This window comes from Lissotriton helveticus, chromosome 12, assembly GCF_964261635.1.
Source record: "Lissotriton helveticus chromosome 12, aLisHel1.1, whole genome shotgun sequence".
In the NCBI taxonomy this organism is placed as follows: Eukaryota; Metazoa; Chordata; class Amphibia; order Caudata; family Salamandridae; genus Lissotriton; species Lissotriton helveticus.
In genome coordinates this window covers 271884738-271904100 of record NC_136073.1, presented here as the reverse complement: position 1 = coordinate 271904100, position 19363 = coordinate 271884738, and the positions used below count along the sequence as shown (strand labels likewise).

The 19363-nt window shown below is 43.4% G+C and overlaps 1 protein-coding gene across 1 annotated transcript in view; it reads right to left on the bottom strand.

The window, feature by feature from the left end:
* Positions 1-19363, bottom strand: part of LOC144798005 (polycystin-1-like protein 2) — a 365276-nt gene that overhangs the window by 163517 nt on the left and 182396 nt on the right. Inside the window, exon 9 of the mRNA XM_078668796.1 lies at positions 12836-13049. Within this exon, the coding sequence (XP_078524922.1) occupies positions 12836-13049 (214 nt within the window). The remainder of the gene's footprint in view (positions 1-12835; positions 13050-19363) is intronic.

Below are 19363 nucleotides of genomic sequence, written 5' to 3'. Positions count from 1 at the left end.
ATACTTGTTAGGGACAATGTTACTCAGCTTACTTCTGTTGAAATGCAGTAATTTTTTACCATTTGTAGCATAAAACACAAGTGCACTTCTCTTTATGAACCACGAGGGACAGGGCTGGTGGAGAGTGTTAAAGAGTTTAATAAAAGGTACCAATCTTGATGGATCTCCAAAATGGTAAAAATATGGAAAGGATGGTTAGTGCACTTCTCTTTATGAACCACGAGGGACTGGGCTGGTGGAGAGTGCTAAAGAGTTTAATAAAAGGTACCAATCTTGATGGATCTCCAAAATGGTAAAAATATGGAAAGGATGGTTGAGGAATTGGTATGGGCCCATCGCACCACCGTAACTGGTGCAACAAACATTTCCCTTTTTGAGTGTATGACGGGAAGAAAGCCAGGTACAAAATGCTTGCTGCCTGGTTGCCACTGTAGGGCAACACTGTTAGTATCAATAAGGATGTTTTGGGCAGCAGGAAAAACAATCTAGACGTTGGTGAATGGGTTAAGTTCAAGAAAGGTCGGATGGAGGCAAGTTTGTCTAAATTTATGGGACCTTCTAAAGTTAAGGCAGTTCGTGATAAGTATATTGTTCTTGAGAATGGTGATAGGTGGAACAAGAGGAGGGTAGAATTATACCAGAAAGGTGGTGAGGCTGTAGTACCTACAGGTGGTTTTACCAGGGGCATCACCGGGTATATGATGATGGAAGTCAGTGACTTGATTGGAAACAGGAGGGAGGAGAAGGACACTGTTGCTTATAATGGTGTTAGAGGGGGAGGGGAGGGCTGGTGTAATAGAAGTCTGAGAATTCGTAGACCTCGTGTTTATCTGAAGGATTATGTTGAGAAATGATTTCTGCTTTAAAATAGATTGGGAAATGTGAACTGTAGAGTTACTTAGAAACTTTTATCTTGATGTTCTATTTTAGGTTTTCTGTACAGCTCCTTGTTAAGTTTCCTTTATGTTTTATTGTATCATCCCATGTTTCTTCAGCGTTATATTACTGTGAAGGGGAAGATGTGTTATGACCTTAAGTTCTCCTGCTCGTGTATGTTCCAATGCAATGTGTCCAAGAGCGCTGGGATGCATGGATTATAGTTGGATTTTAGCTGGCAGGAGGGAAGCTACACATCTGACAGGCTGTCATTAAACTGAGATATATTTTCCTTTAAGTGTCTCCAGCATTTCTTCATTACAACACACCTCGGTGAACAATACCGATATAGGTAGTTCTTGTCAAAACCTACAGATCTGGCTCTTAGGGAGCATGACACTTGAGGCATAATACAATTTAAACAACAATTAAAACCTTTAACATTGCATTTTGCTTTGGATCTGGTGTCGCTTAGCTTGCCACCATTAGAACATGACATGCCTCCAAACACACATTACAGCAGGAGTTGTGCTCCTGAAGCCGGACAGGGACCCCACACAGACGTGCGCCTACCGCCCTCTGGCACTGCTGAATGGGGACTATAAGATTTTGGCTGGGGTTCTGGCTGGCTGATTGGCACTTCTCACCCCACACAGGGGTCCATCCAGATCAAAACGGATTTGTGCCGGCCCGTAACACCAGCCTAAACATTTGCAGGCTTTTCAGGGTGATGCGCAGTACGGCGACATGGCTTGCAGGAGGCTGCATGGTCTTAGATCTGGAGAAGGCCTTTGATACAGTGGAGTGGCCTTACATGTTTGAGGTGACGCAAAAATTCAGATTTGGGCCATACTTCCTCAGTCTTTTACGGAACCCCCTGAGTACGCATTCGACTTGGAACTCTGTTTTATGAGCCCATACCGATAGGATGTGGGACTAGACAGGGGTGCCCCTTTCCCCATTGATCTTTTCCCTGGTCATGGAACCCATGGCTATGGCGTTGCACAACACAGCTGCACATTGGGGTATATCACTGGGTGAAGAAACGCACGTTGTATCCCTTTATGTAGATGACATTCTGCTTTATATTAAAGATTTGCGGACGATCCCCACGGTCATACCAAACATACTTAGGCAGTTCGCCGCGGTCTCTGGATTGGGTGTGAATTGGGGAAAGTCCTTCTTATTCCCCTGCACTCCCCATGTGGGCGCCCCCCATTTGGTTGTGGAAGGCGCACTGGTAGCCTGGCAACCGGTCATGTTCAGATACTTGGGAATACGGATTTACCACACTGACCGAGACCTCCTAGATGGGAACCTAACTAGGACAATCACTGCTGTACGCTCCCAGATAGACTTTTGGAAGACACTCAACCTCTCGGTCGCACGTCGGGTAGCACTGATTCAGATGGTAATGCTGCCCAGACTACTGTATTATTTTGATAACCTCCCGTTATACTTTCCGGTTTTGTTTTTTCGACCACTAGAGAGCATGATGAGAGACCTCAAATGGAACTTTACTTAAATTGTACCTTCCGGTCCCTCGAGGAGGGTTGGCCTAACCCAACTTCGAGCACTATTATCTGGCATCCCAGATTCAATGGATTGCAAAATGGGTAGCAGAGTTGCATCCTACAGATACTGCAGAAGGTACTCTCCTGTATACAGTAGAGAAGTTTCTCTTTGCTTTTCACCCATGCACCAATTCGTATACTCTTCTCCCCTTACTGGTGCTTTTAGCCCAGAAATGTTTTCGCAGAGCCTTACGTCTTATGAAACATGTCATACCCTATGTGCCTACGCTTCCATTGTTGGGGATGCTGTGGGAGGGAGGCAGAGTTCATACAGTAGACCATGCGGTGTGGCGGGATGCAGACAGAAACACAATAGATGACCTCTATGAAGGAGGTGCATTGCAGCCCTTTCTCTCCCTGATTGATGAGGAAGTCATACAGCCTGGGCAGTTCTTGAATCACGCCGCCTGGATGGCAACGCTGGGGCAACAGTGGGGTAGTATGTTGGAGGAATTTCCAACACACATCTTAATACAATGTATACATTTGACGGGCACCGGGCGGCATCTCACAACATGGTTTGTAGGAGCAATACGTGAGCACACTCTGACGAATCTCACTCCGCTGCGCGGTAAATGGGAGGCCGATCTGGCTAGATCATACACACCTAAAGAATGGGACATGCTATTGGAGAGCCCTAGAAATATCCCCAGAAATGCGAGGTTTAAATTAATCCAATTCTATATAATCCACAGAGCGTATTTAACCCCAGACAAACTCAACAGATATTTTAACAGAACAGATGCTTGCTGCCTGCGCTGCACATTGGTGAATGTGGATCTCCTGCATATGCTTTGGTCGTGACTGCGTGAATATTGGCAAAACGTGACTAGTCTTCTACATATAAGCACTGACAGGGCGCTACCGCACACGTGTGATGCCTGTATTGTAAGATATTTCCCAGAGATAAGAAAAACAGGGTAACTTCCTGGATCTGGGATTGGCGGTCGCCAGGCGGCTCGTCACGCGGCGGTGGAAGGCTGTAGAACCCCACCAATTAAAGCTTGGACACAAACAATGTTAAATTGGGCGAAGGCTGAAGCTGTTTCCCTAATGAAAGAGGATGCACTGGGGTTACGTAAATATCCTATGTTCCAGACATGTGAGCTGTAGATCACATGCTTATGAATAAATCACCACCTAGTGTTGGGTCTGGATGTTTGCACTTTGTTTTTCTTCGGAGAAGTCTTTCTAGTCACTAGTCATGAGGTAGGTGAGTCCTCCTTTCGGTGTTAGTACGCATTGTCATCGACTCCATCTTCAGATAGTTTTTACCGCCATTGGGTTCGTATGTGACTTGCTGCACTCCGGTTCAACGTCAATCCTTCGGTTTCTCTTGGTGCGTACAACAACCTCGACGGTATTGTTTTCAATCGCGTTCTCTATTCTTTGCGGATCATGTTTATCAAAAAACTCTATTTCAATTGGAGAGCTCGTGGTAGGCCGCCGGGACTAGCCCCCGGTTCAACTTGCAGTCGATGGAACCAACTCCTTTTAAATGTTGTCCTCAGTGCCACACGAAACACCCGCACACAGACTCACACAAAGTGTGCAACCTGTGTTTGTCACTGGAACACAGTGAGCATGACTGCGAGGCGTGTCAAGCTTTTTGCTACAAAAAGACTCTTTGTGACCGTCGGGCCCGACAACACGACATGCAAAGCCAACACACAGGCTCCATTCCGGACCTCTTCGGACCTGAATCAGAGGAAGAAGAAGCCAGCGACTCTATCGGAGCCGAGGAGGAATAGGAACAAAACTCCCTTTCCGACGATGGTTCCGACCAGGATGAAGACATCCAGCATGGCCAACGTACTATAAGTACAGTCCCTACCTCGCCCCAACTTTCAATCCCACCGAAAAAGAAAGCTCCAGACCAACCCCGGTCGGCACCAAGACCACGCTTCTGACGCCACACCTCCAGGCTCGGCACCGAAGCCAACCAAAAAGCCTTCCAGCGACAAAAAGCCCCATGCCAAGTCTGGCACCGTGCCAAACCCTTCGGGGTCGAAGACAAAGGGCTGCACCGAACATCACCATTCGGTACCGAAAATCACCTCAGACCCAAAACTCCATTCCGGACCTCTTCGGACCTGAATCAGAGGAAGAAGAAGCCAGCGACTCCATCGGAGCCAAGGAGGAACAGGAACAAAACTCCCTTTCCGACGATGGTTCCGACCAGGATGAAGACATCCAGCATGGCCAACGTTCTATAAGTACAGTCCCTACCTCGCCCCAACTTTCAATCCCACCGAAAAAGAAAGCTCCGGACCAACCCCGGTCGGCACCAAGACCAGGCTTCTGACGCCCCACCTCCAGGCTCGGCACCGAAGCCAACCAAAAAGCCTTCCGGCGACAAAAAGCCCCATGCCAAGTCTGGCACCGTGCCAAACCCTTTGGGGTCGAAGACAAAGGGCTGCACCGAACATCACCATTTGGTACCGAAAATCACCTCGGACCCAAAAACACCAACCCCAAAACCATCGGCACCGAAACCTTCGGCTCCGAAACAGACTGAGACACCAAAGTCACAGAAAAAGCATAGTTCCGGTGATCCTCTCCAAAAACCGCACCTGAAACCGATTTTTTTTTTTAAATATATACAAATACTGAATATATTACTACCAAAGTGACATTAAAAAGGGGGGCTAATACTTAAGAGGAACACCAAATTCCATTAAAGAAGAAAAATGTTTGGACAAACCCTTCTCCTCTCCCTCTTCCTTCACTACCTTTACCTCAGTCTCTGCCTCTGCCAACTTCACCTGAGCACTCACTACCATTTATACCTGACAATCAGGGTGATTGGGATGAAGATGATACTAATGATTATACACCTGGACCTAAAGATGATTGGGATGCCTACATCACTGATTCGCCCGCTGACAATGACCCAGACCTATATCCTACCAGGCCCTCTCCACCAGACAACAATGTGGGATTATTGAATTGCTAACCAGGGCTGCCAATTACCATGGGGTCCAGCTCCATAAAGAGTCCCTTGAAGAAGAGTTCCTTTTTGAGACACTAATTAGAACAAAAAACAACAACACACATGTTGCCCATGTTGAAAGGAATGACCACACATGTAGATAACATTTTCAAGGATCCTGTCAGGGCGCGTATCCTTACCCCTAGGGTGGATAAAAGATACAAGCCTGCACTATCTGATCCAGGCTAGATAAAAATAAAAGGCCAAATACCCTTAGACTCATTAGTTGTCTCTAATGCACGCAAGATGGCAAACTCCCAGACTACTGGAGACGCACCACCCCCAGATAAAGAGTCAAAACTCCTTGATGCTTCAGAGAAAAGGGTAGCCTCCCAGGCAGCTAACTTCTGGTGCATATGTAACACACAAGTGCTACTAGCCAGACATGACCATGCACATTGGGATGAAATGGAAAAACGTATCCAATTTTTACTCCAAGAACATAAAGCTAAAGTGCAAGACTTACTTGAGGGACAACTAATTTCCAATAATCAAATTAGGTGCTCCCTAGATGCTGCTGATACAGCTGCCAGAGCGTTGAACACTAGTGTCCTTTTAAGAAGGCACACCTGGCTACGAATATCAGGGTTCAAACCGGAGGTCCAGAACTCAATATTAAACACACAGAACTCAATATTAAACACACCATTGGATAAAGAACACCCATTTGGGCGGGTGGTGGGTTCTTCCCTTGAGAAGATGTAGAAAGATACTGAAGTGGCTGAGTCAATGGGAGCCCTTCGGTCTCTGCAAGGCCGTGGTTTCTTTCAGCGCTCCGTTTATAGAGCAGGTTCCAAAACCACTTCCTTCGGATACTGCAACCACCTGTAAGGGCAATAACCAACCCTCAGATTCTAAAACGTACTTCAGAGGTGGTTATAGAGGAAACAATGGCAAGGGCAGGGGTAGAGATTCCAACACATGTACCTCTCCCTCCAATACAAAGCAGTGACTTGCCCATAGTTCCCCTCGATCACTTAACACCTGTGGGGGGAAGACTTTCACAATTTCTACCAAAGTGGCAGTCAATAACAACAGACAAGTGGGTTCTTCAAATTATCCATTCTGGTTACTGCCTGGAGTTCATCAATACTCCTCCAAACATTCCCCCAAAGTCGCACAAACTTTCCCCGGATCACCTATACCTTCTCAAACAAGAGGTACAATCCCTACTACTCAAACAATCCATAGAGCCTGTACCACCACATCATAAAGGGTGGGGCGTTTACTCCTTTTACTTCCTAATTCCCAAAAAGGGCGGCTCTCTCGGGCCAATATTAGATCTCAGAGAACTAAATCTTTACATACAGTCAGACCATTTCCACATGGTAACACTTCAACAAGTTCTACCTCTTTTGCAAAAGGGCGACTTGCTTTCTACTCTAGACTTAAAAGACACCTAGGGCCAGATGTAGGTGGGAGATTTTGGCCATTTACCGGCCGGTAACGGCCGAATTCGGCTGTTACCGACCAGTAAATGGCCATGGAGAATGTAGGGGGATAAAAAACATGCATTTTCGGTAATTTTACCGAATCGGTAATTTTACCGATTCGGTAAAATGACAGAATCTGTAAAATTACCGATTCTGTATATTTTACCGAATCGGTAAATATACCGGTCGGTAAAATTACTGAAAATGCATGTTTGGTATGTAGGTGCCATGACACAGGGCTTTGAAAATCAGTATTTTACCATGCAATACAATTGCATGGTAAAATACCGATTCAGGTGTACATGCACATCGGTGCATGTACACCTGTGCCATGTGGCACACATACATGCCCTTAGGGCATGTATGTGTGCCACATGGCACACAAGCCTAAAACAGGGGTGCCAGAGGGTGTCAAAGTGACACCCCCTGCACCCTTGCAAAATTTGGTATTTACCGATTCGGTAAATACCGAATCAGTATTTGATATTGAATCCTATGGGCCTTGAAGCCCATAGGATTCAATATCAAATACCGATTCGGTATTTACCGAATCAGTAAATACTGAATTTTACCGATTCGGTAAAATTTACCGAATTGGTACCTACATTAGAAATACCTACTCTTAATTACCGAATCGGTAACATTCGGTAATTAAGAGTCGGTATTTCTGATTTTGCTACATCTGGCCCCATCTTTCATATTCCAATTCATCCAGCTCACTGCAAATTTCTCAGGCTCGTGGTAGCAGGTCAACACTATCAGTTCAAAGTACTCCCATTCGGAGTCACCACTGCCCCCAAAGTCTTCACAAAATGTCTGCCGGTAGTAGCTGCGCATCTAAGAAGACAAAGAATACATGTCTTCACCTATCTGGACGACTGGCTTATCAAAGCAGACATGTACCAACAATGCTGCAACCATACTTCCATAACCATTCAGTTACTTCACCACCTAGGGTTTACAGTCAAAGTGTTAAAATCACATCTTCAGCCAAACAACATCCAAGTCTGCCTAAGAGCCTCTCTGAATACTCAAAGGGCTCTAGCATTTCCCTGCCCGAATTCGAAACATTCAAGTACTAATTCACAAATTTCAAGGCAGTCAATCACTTCCAGCTCAGGTGTTTATGCAACTGTTGGGAATGATGGCATCTTGCATCATGATCGTTCCTCACGGCAGACTGAACATCCGTCCACTTCAGGAATGCTTACACAGTCACTGGAACTAGTCACACGGTCAATTAACTGATCTAGTTTTGGTAAGCGGCCGTACTCATCGCTCTCTGCAGTGGTGGAACACCCAAAATCTGTCAAAAGAACAGCTGTTCATAGACCCAGTTCCACAGACAGTACTAACAGCAGACGTGTCCCTTACTGGCTGGGGAGTTCATCTTCAACAACACACAGTACAAGGGTTGTGGAACCACCAGCAAGTTGCTCCACATCAATCACTTAGAGCTCATGGCAATCTCTCTAGCTCTCAAAGCCTTTCAAGATCACCTGTCTGGCAAAGCTGTGTTTGGACCGAACCGACAACATGACAGCAATGTATTACATACAGAAACAGGGGGGGACACACTCTCTTCAACTGTCCCACTTAGCCCAAGACATCTGAAGGTGGGCTATTCACCACAATATCTATCTCCAAGCAGAACACCTTCCAGAGGTATCAAATATAGGAATGGGAACTTCACCCTCAAGTTCTCCACCCATATATCCAAGCGTGGGGAGTCCCTCACATAGATTTGTTTGCAACACCCCAAAACACAAAATGCCAAAGCTTTGCCTCCAGGTATCAACACCCGTTGTCCAAAGGCAATGCTCTATGGATGAACTGGTCAGGGATATTTGCTTATGCTTTTCTGCCTCTCCCACCCATTCTATCATTGGTTTGGAAACTCAGGCAGACATCCCTCACACTAATACTGGTAGCTCCAACATGGGCAAGTCAACCCTGGTTCACAACCCTGTTGGAACTCAGAGCCATGGAGAAATCAAACACCCAGATCCCAAACAATGGAACATTGCCATCTGGCTCCTGAAGTCATAGAGTTTGGTTATCTGTACCTACCACCAGACTGTATGAACATCACTAAGGAAGCTAGAAAGCCTACCACAAGAGCCTGTTATGCAGCCAAATGGAAGCGATTTGTTATCTATTGTAATAAAAATAACATAAACCCTCTGGATGCTTCCATACAAAACATTATCTACTACCTGTTAAATTTACAGCAGTCGTCGTTGGCCTATACATCCATCAGACTGCATCTCGCTGCAGTTGCAGCCTATCTTCAAAATAGACAACATCTATTGCTCTTTAGAGTGCCTGTAATCAAAGCATTTATGGAAGGACTAAAAAGAGTTATACCACCAAGACTTCCTACTGCCCCAGTGTGGAATCTTAATATAGTCCTCACAGGGCTAATGAGCCCACCATTTGAACCGATGCACAGATCTGAGCTACAGTTCATTACTTGGAAAACAGCTTTCCTCATTACAATCACTTGATTGAGGAGAGTGGGTGAACTTCAGGCAGTAACAATAGAAGAAAGTTTTTTCCAGCTACACAAAGATAAAGCAGTTCTTCATACCAATCCCAAATTCCTACCTAAGGTAGTATCTGCATTTCACATTAATCAGTCGATTGAATTACCTGCCTTCTTCCCTCAACCCGGCTCTGTTGCAGAAAGAGCTCTACACACCTTAGATGTTAGAAGAGCACTGTTGTATTACAGTGAAAGAACTAAATCATTTTGTAACACCAAACAACTTTTTGTTGCTTTAAGACCACCTCATTAAGGCAATCCCATATCCAAATCAGGTATTGCTAGGTGGATTGTTGAATGTATCCAGATTTGCTATGCAAAAGCAAAAGGACTCTAACGCTACCTCCTAGAGCACATTCCACTCGTAAGCTAGGAGCTACTATGGCTTTCTTAGGCATCATCCCTATTACTGACATTTGCAAGGCTGCAACACGGTCCACACCACACACATTCACCAAACCCTATTGTGTAGATGTGTTAGCCAGACAACAGGCTAATGTGGGCCATGCAGTACTTAAAACACTATTTCAGACAACTTCATCAGTTACAGGATAGCCACCGCTTAGGGGAGGCTCCTGTATAGTCTATGCATAAGCATGTGATCTACAGCTCGAACGGAAAATGCTACTTACCCAGCATGCATCTGTTCTTGGCATAAAGAGCTGTAGAACCTCTCCGGATACCTGCTGCTGCAGTTCTCTTGATACTATTCATACTTACACATGGCCATCTTTATTCTTTATTACTACTCCATTCTCTCACCCTCTGCGGGAAAATAATCTGAAGATGGAGTCGGTGACCATGCCCACTATCACCGAAAGGAGGAGTCACTGATCTCGTGACTAGGAAGACTTCTTCGAAGAAAAACAAAGTGCAAACATCCGGACCCAACACTAGATAGCGACCTATGCATAAGCATGAGATTCTATAGCTCTACATGCCAAGAACAGATGCATACTGGGTAAGTAGCTTTTTCCTTCGTCTGCTTGGAGTGCCATCTTGACAGCACTCCAGGTGGCTGTAACTCTAGAGGACCCACCCAGGTTTTATCTAAATACGAGATGCACACATATTGCAATATGTTCATTCCCTGGAACACTCAGGAATACCTGTCAACAATTCCCATACACTGGCTCATGGTGCTATAGCTCACAACTCACATGGGCACATCAGGACATGCCCCCATGGGCACTCTTGTCGTGGCATTCGAATGTCTACTGTATTAAAGTGCAGCTCCTGCCCTCCCTTCTCTCCCTAACCTTTTTATTATCATTTTCTTTCTTTGTATTGGTTCATTGTTCGTTTACTGTTGGTTTTCTATAAAGTGGTTTGATCAGCAATTCTGAAGAAATGGCCAAGTAGCCTATAGTCACTGGGAGAAATGTATGGGTACTGTAATTGTCCATGACACACAATCTGAGATTCGGACATCTCAACAATATGTATATGGTACTGATGGGGCTGATTGAGTCTCCCTATATGGGACTTGGCTCATTGTGTGTTATCTCAGCTGCCAGTTTGGCCGAGCTATACCTATATTGCAATTGATGACTATAAATGACTTGACTATTGTAAATGTATACTGGTTGCAATTCATCTATATGTGATTGATATATGAATATTGCAAACATGAAACTTAATAAACAGATCAAACAAAAAAATGACAGCAGGAGTTGAGTTGTACATGTCAAATGGTGGCACAAGCAACAATCGGCACAAGAACTCATTCCCCTGGAATGCATGACTAGGATGCCAACAACATCACTACGTCTACATTGGGTTATTAACACTGCCAATTGTAGGAGTAATGCTACGCACAATTGCAGGGACACACAATTGACTGGTATAGTGTGCCTTCGCAGTTTACTGCGCGTTCAGCGTCAATCACATTCTACAAATTCTATGCCAACATCCAACTAAGTTACAGATGTACATACTTTGGTGAATACCAAGGGCAATAGGTCTGTGCTTGCTATACAAGGCTCCCATGGGCTCACATTGTAGTTTAAGCAGGCATGGCATGGGAACGGGAAGTTGATGAATCAAGTTCCTAATCCTAATCCTTGACCATGTCTAAGATCATATGATGTGTTGTGAAGTAATGTGTCCACATCCCCTCTTTTGATCTATATTCTTCTGTCTTTCTTTTAGATTGTTTAACTCGTTTTGTTTCTTTGAGTTGGCTGTTACATAATCATCTAACACATGAACACAGGACCCAAACAACTAACACAACAAAAGCCTCTTTTCTCACTTATTATGTTGCTTGCTTGTTACCTAAAGATGGGAGGCACACACTAATGTACTTTTAGTATGTCTATATCATCTTTATGGGTATAAGATAGGTAAGAAAATTGAACATATTATAGGAAAGATATAATGATCCCAGAAAATTGAAGGCTGAAAACCTTAGGTGGTAATGCAAGATCTTAGGTGAAAACCATAATATAGGCAAAAGAAATGACAATACAATTTGAAAGAACTACTTATAGCAAATTACATTGAAAATATTAGTGATAGCCATTAAAATTGATGATCTACTGTAAATGAGAACAAGAAGAAATTATAAAAAAAAGATAGAAGTCTTAAAAACAGGCTTTTTGCAAACTGTCTAAAGAATAAAAATAGTGACAAAAACAATAGACTACGTTTTAGGGGGATAAACATATAATTGAATCACTTCAGTGGAAAACAAAGAATGCATGGGACATAATATTCCAGCGGTAAAAAAATAACAAACTATGATCAATATATTCTGCATTTTGTAACTATTGTTAAAATTATTATGGAATTCTTGTTAGAAGAAAAAAATCTACCAAATTAAATCAATGTCAAACGATTTGCAGGATGTGATCTTTACTCCCACAAACTTCAGGTTTGTGCAATTTCAACTATTATTCTGTTGGTCAGTATTTTTCACTACATTACTGAATACACTGAGGGTGTGGGTTGTCCAGTATTTCATTTCACAAAACAAGTAACAAAACAGTGAACTTAACCCTTAAGAGCAATCACAAGAAACAGCATAAACTACTGATGTATGAATAGCTATTACAGGTATGCACAATCTAAGACACAAGTAGATGGAGACATTAGGACTGGCACAGAGGGACAGACACTAGGACAGGAAGACAGACAGTGTAACGGAGATACACAGTCTCAGATAGGGACACACAGATATAGACAGAAGAAGAGGGATGTGGGCCTGAGAAAGGTCAACACGAATATCAGGGCCAGGGTAAAGGAGCATGAATACTAAGACAGAATGCTATGAACAGACAGAGAGACAATGGTATTGGTTACAGGCCAGAGACAGCTAGCAAACTGAGATCCAGGCAGTCGCAGCATAGACAATAGCAATGGATCACTCAAGGCAAAATATACCTCTTCCACTTGGTCATCCTACGGTCATTACCTGAACCAGTAGAATTCTGAGTACTCTTGATCAAAGTGGAGATGTTATTGTGCCATAGAGACAGCTCCAGGGGAATATTTTCAATCACCTTAGCAATTACCACCAGTGTGCTGCTCAGTGGCGCAACTTGCAAGGTTACCAGTACCATGTTTCCTCCAGAGGCTTTGATAATGGATGGGGTTGTTGAAGCAGCATCTTGCCTTGGTAGAAAGATCTAGGTTTTGAAAAATACAACAACATGATTAGACTGACATGTAGTTCCAGAACATTGGTACATGGATATCTAACACCCAGACATCATCTGGACATGAGGCCACAGGAGAATAGCTTCTCTCCATTTTACAAATCTCCAACCCAACCTCTAATGAAAGCATATTTTAATTTGTAATTTTCACAGATCTTAGGAGACGGTGGGTGCTGGATATTCTACCAAAGCAGGTCTAAGAATGTGATAATAATTGTTAATGGGATTTTCAAATTCCTAGTTTAAAACAAGATGTAAACTCACAATATGCCTTTTGCCAATAAGAGTATATGCAAATAACGGATACTGAAATTGAGGTCAGTACTAGTTACAAGTCATCTGTCCTTGCAGCATTAATTTGGTCCGGAATTGTTGTTGAATATCTGAAAAAGTGGTTCCTACTGAATCAAATCAAATCAATCAAATCAAATCAAGCTTTATTCGCTTGTAAGCAGAACAGCCATAAAAGCACAATATATTTTATATACAAAAATCACAGTAAAATCACAGTAAAACTTGCTAAAAGGGGATGGCCAAAGGAATAAAAACAAAACCTAAAAAATAACGAGTTCACAGTTTACACCGTAAGTTTGCACTGTATTCCATTTTACCCGTGAAAGAGCAATCAGATGAATTGCTCCAATTCTGATAGGTATCGAGGAAAAATTCAATAGGAATACAGAATCACTAGGAGAGTGCTTTAGACAATCAAATTAAAACATCACTAGCAATAGTGTCTGCGGGTGTCAATGCTGTATCAAATATTGCAATGCATCCCAAGATGGTGGTACCCAAGAGAGTGGTAAAAGCACGGTGAAGGGCCACAAAGAGGATGGTCCCATTTAATTATATACCAATAAATGTAGATTTAAACAAGGGATTCTAATGCATTAGTGTATTAAGGGCATAGAAAAAAACTATGCCACGTATCCCCATTTGAGCACAATGCTTCAACAGAAAGAAAAGACATGGCACTGTGTCCAGGTTCACAGCTGTAGCATAACATATGTCATAAAACGATAATAACATGAAATGTTAATCGTCGTGAAGAACTGTATGCGAATGAAAACAACCATCATTACATATTGAGCGCATATTGTATTAATAAAGAATGAAATTATTAAAGTATGAATATGGAATTTCACAATATACAGTTTTCCTATAAATATACTAACTATATAGTACACATCAAATGCTTTGCAGAAAACTTTACATAAGTATGAATTGCAAAAGTCAGAGACAGTGAAACTTTTAGTTACATACACAACTGCCGCACTCAAAAAGTCTCACACGTGCCACAATGTGAATATGAATATATTAAAGTTAGTTACATGATGTAATTTCTTTGAAATACAGCATTACACAACTTCAATGTTTTCAGTCATGCAAGCAATCTGTGGACTGGGGCTTGATGGCTGTGGGTGCAGGATGCCCTTTGTTGAGGCTGTATATAATTTGGTAGGTCATTAGCGTTGGGACAGGAATGTCCTCTGCATGGTATATGGGCATGTTTCCTTGCCTTGAGTGCATAAGTGTGTGTAAATCTGTGCCTTTTATTTTGGCCCTCGTGTCAATTATTGTGTGTGCAGACGACTAGGCCTGTCTCTAACTATGAGAGATCCTGAATCTATTCTGTGACCTTGGAGGGTGCTCAACACTAACAGTGGAGTACTGTCCTTATCATGGGCATAGTGAATAGAGTGATGGTGGCAGCATACCACAGTTAAAAAAGATCTATATCATGACGAGACCTTTTTATCTGGGTCACTTGGGATGAGGCCTGCTGGCCCAACTATATATATATATAAAGACACTACAGTGAGAGAAGACAGACAGGGCTGCCTTTAGAAAATAGTAATCCTGAGCACTGCCATTTGGTTGATGGTAGGGGGGATGGCTGGGACTGCATACTCTTTTGTATAACTTGAATCACTGACATAATACCGAAACCAACAATCTCATGACCAAAAATACTGCGTCAAAAATATTAAGTACAAAAATATAATTTTCCTATACTCATAATGGTAAGTACAAAAATATTGAATAGAAAATATTGTTTTACACTAATATCATTAAAAACACACAACATATTGTTTTATATATAGTTTAATATAGTAAATATGACATATTTTAATATAAAAGGTTAATATAATGCAAATTAAATAAATGTAACTAATATTGAATACTATAGGCCTAATTAAGAGTACAGTGGTCATGGGACTGCCATGCTCGTGAATGGTGGTCCGACCGTCACCATCGCGTCTGGCCTCCTGCCCGATCACGATGGTGGCAGTGGGACAGCCACAAGATCGCCGCCGCTACTAGGATTCAGAATCCCGCTGTGGCAAGAGTGGGGAAAGCAGGTGGGTTTCAACTAAGCATTGTATGGCAGGGACCCCACCATTAAATGATTGGTGGAAAGGCATGTAAATAGGCCCTCAACATGGCCCCTGTGCAAATCAGTCCATGTGGGTGTGTGAGGGGGGCACATGATTTGCCCCCATCCCCCAAAAGCGCACAGACATGCGCGCACTGTGTGGCGATCACCATGGTGCTTGCCACACAGTGCACGGACATGCTGTAGGAGCTGTCAAGGTGGCGATATGCTTTTTATGCTTTCCTATGACCCAAACATTCCCACTGCCGTGACACAGCTGCACCGCCAGCCCTAGATTATTATCACAATCTGGAATGCGGGTTTAACGTGGTCTTGGCGATCTTCCAGGGGACCGCCTGGGCGGCAGTCCTACAGGAAGACTGCCAAACTCATAGTAAAGCCCTAAATAAAAACATATACTAATATAAACACACGCACAAATATATATGTGTGTGCAAATTCATATATAAATAAAAATAAAGTAACACTTATTAAAAACATATATTTTTCATTATATTACATTTAGGCTGTCCGGAATTCGGTTTAACCCGAATGTGCCCGACAGTACCCTACCGGCTGAAAATCAGCTAACTCGGTTTAAACCGAGTATAGCTGAATTTTAACATTCTCACCGCATGGCCACTTGAGGGAGCCAAAGCAGTAGAAAACAGCGCTGTACTGAAAACTGCTATCTGGTAGAAGCAAACAGTGGGGAACAATATGAGTCCCAAAACAGTAGAGGAAGTGAAGAGGTATTGACAGAATCACCCTCCAATCTGATATACGTAAACAAAAAGATTCTATCAATGTGTAGTGGTTTAATTTTTATTTTATTTATATTTTTATGGGTGGTGACAATCTAGTAAATAGACTCTCTCTTTGGGTGGTTGTAAAGATGAGAGCACAATGTGCTTTTTAAAATACCCCTCACACACTAAAAAAATCCAATAGTGTCATGCTTCATCATTGGGGTCTTCCCGTCCCTCTACAGGGCGGGGCGTGCTACGACCTGACCGACTACGCGGGAGCACTAGTATGGTGACAGGACTATGTGACAGTGCAATGTGGGTGATGTCAGTGAAGTGTAGGGACCTAACGATGTGTGGGAATAAAAAAATTTAAAATCCTCTGGCTAGTAGAAAAAAACAATGTATTCACTTCCCTAGCTGGGGATGTTAAGAAGGGGGTTTTGAGGTGGAGCAATTCGCTACAACCTGGTCTACATGTTTCGTAGGCAGTCCCCTACTGCCTACTCATCAGGACCTTCTAATGGTCCCTACTAAAACAAAGCTCAGTTACTAAGTGTAATAGGCCTGTCGTCCTAAAAACCAGCAGTAAAAATCCACTGTTGGTTTTAGCTTCAGGGCATGAGCTGGCCCCTAGTGAAGCAAAAATATCAAAAATGATGACCTGATTGTGGTCTCTGTAAAGCAAATGGGAAAAAAGGGGGAGAGAGAAAAGCACAGAATTTTACACTTGTAACTGTGGTTTATCTTGAGGCACTCATTAGTATTAGCGCCACACGTTCCATTTATCATTATCAATTGCCCATTACACAAAGAATACACTTAAGACTTTATGGACAGAGTGATGGTTCAATCTGCCATCCCCTGGGTGTTCGTTATATGCCCGAACATTATGATGCCCCTTGTAATTAGGGCTGTTTCCATCTCAACACACACACACTCTCATAACTCAATACATACAGCGGCACCTCACAGGGTTCAAAACGAGGAACCCGACTTTTTATAATGTCATTAAGGGTCTTAGGATTAATCATTAAAATCCCCAAAGCGGGGCACACCCCAATAGTTGAATAGTTAATGATACATACTCCTGTGGCGCATGTGATATGCCCCATGAGCTGGCAATCGGTAGGTAATCACCGCGGCGCTCTGAAAGAGAGGAACCAAGCCCTTAGCGTCGTGAACCAACACACCCAGTAAATATAGCAGGCGCTGTCTCAAAAGCCAAGTTTTTTGAGACCTTTGGCAAGGTCTTAAACTCACATTGTCCGCATAATCTTAAGCCTTACTTCTACCCGCGTTGCCGCTCTGAAGAGTAATCGCGTCAGGGGCGCGGTGCTTCATATGAGCTGGACCGGGCGCCCGGGTCGCTTTGCAGATCTTGTTGCAACACTAGCGCGCTAACCCAAAATGGCCGGCCGGTAGAAGTAAGGCTTAAGATTATGCGGACAATGTGAGTTTAAGACCTTGCCAAAGGTCTCAAAAAACTTGGCTTTTGAGACAGCGCCTGCTATATTTACTGGGTGTGTTGGTTCACGACGCTAAGGGCTTGGTTCCTCTCTTTCAGAGCGCCGCGGTGATTACCTACCGATTGCCAGCTCATGGGGCATATCACATGCGCCACAGGAGTATGTATCATTAACTATTCAACTATTGGGGTGTGCCCCGCTTTGGGGATTTTAATGATTAATCCTAAGACCATTAATGACATTATAAAAAGTCGGGTTCCTCGTTTTGAACCCTGTGAGGTGCCGCTGTATGTATTGAGTTATGAGAGTGTGTGTGTGTTGAGATGGAAACAGCCCTAATTACAAGGGGCATCATAATGTTCGGGCATATAACGAACACCCAGGGGATGGCAGATTGAACCATCACTCTGTCCATAAAGTCTTAAGTGTATTCTTTGTGTAATGGGCAATTGATAATGATAAATGGAACGTGTGGCGCTAATACTAATGAGTGCCTCAAGATAAACCACAGTTACAAGTGTAAAATTCTGTGCTTTTCTCTCTCCCCCTTTTTTCCCATTTGCTTTACAGAGACCACAATCAGGTCATCATTTTTGATATTTTTGCTTCACTAGGGGCCAGCTCATGCCCTGAAGCTAAAACCAACAGTGGATTTTTACTGCTGGTTTTTAGGACGACAGGCCTATTACACTTAGTAACTGAGCTTTGTTTTAGTAGGGACCATTAGAAGGTCCTGATGAGTAGGCAGTAGGGGACTGCCTACGAAACATGTAGACCAGGTTGTAGCGAATTGCTCCACCTCAAAACCCCCTTCTTAACATCCCCAGCTAGGGAAGTGAATAAATTGTTTTTTTCTACTAGCCAGAGGATTTTTAATTTTTTTATTCCCACACATCGTTAGGTCCCTACACTTCACTGACATCACCCACATTGCACTGTCACATAGTCCTGTCACCATACTAGTGCTCCCGCGTAGTCGGTCAGGTCGTAGCACGCCCCGCCCCGTAGAGGGACGGGAAGACCCCAATGATGAAGCATGACACTATTGGATTTTTTTAGTGTGTGAGGGGTATTTTAAAAAGCACATTGTGCTCTCATCTTTACAACCCAAAGAGAGAGTCTATTTACTAGATTGTCACCACCCATAAAAATATAAATAAAATAAAAATTAAACCACTACACATTGATAGAACAATATGAGTCACCCAAAATAAATTAGGGAGACACACTGGTTGGCAAGGTTGGTGGGCGGGGTCAGGTTCTATTGTAATGACTGTGTGATTATGCCTGGCCCCAAACACCTCACGAAACTGCAGATGAAGGAGACAACGACTGCCATTGCTCTGAGACACAGCAGATAAGTTCCAAAATGGAGTTGTTTTATGGGGAAAGGTGGTGAGGTCTTGTTCAGTGGCAGTGGTGCATTAATTGACCTACACCAGGCGCGCAATGCCCGTTGTGTGTGTCAGCCCGGGCCGAGACAGCTTCCCGGGCACACACACAGCCGCACCCGAGTACTTTACAGTTCTTTAAAAGACCATTTGCTTTTTAATTAGGCTTTGTTGTTTTTTTCACCCCTTTTAAGAGCCCCTGCATCTCCACTTTGCCTATTGGTGGAAGAATCACCCCCCCCCCCCCGAAATGCTTTCTTAGCCTCCCCCTCAAACATGGCTCTAGTTGCGCCTCTGACCT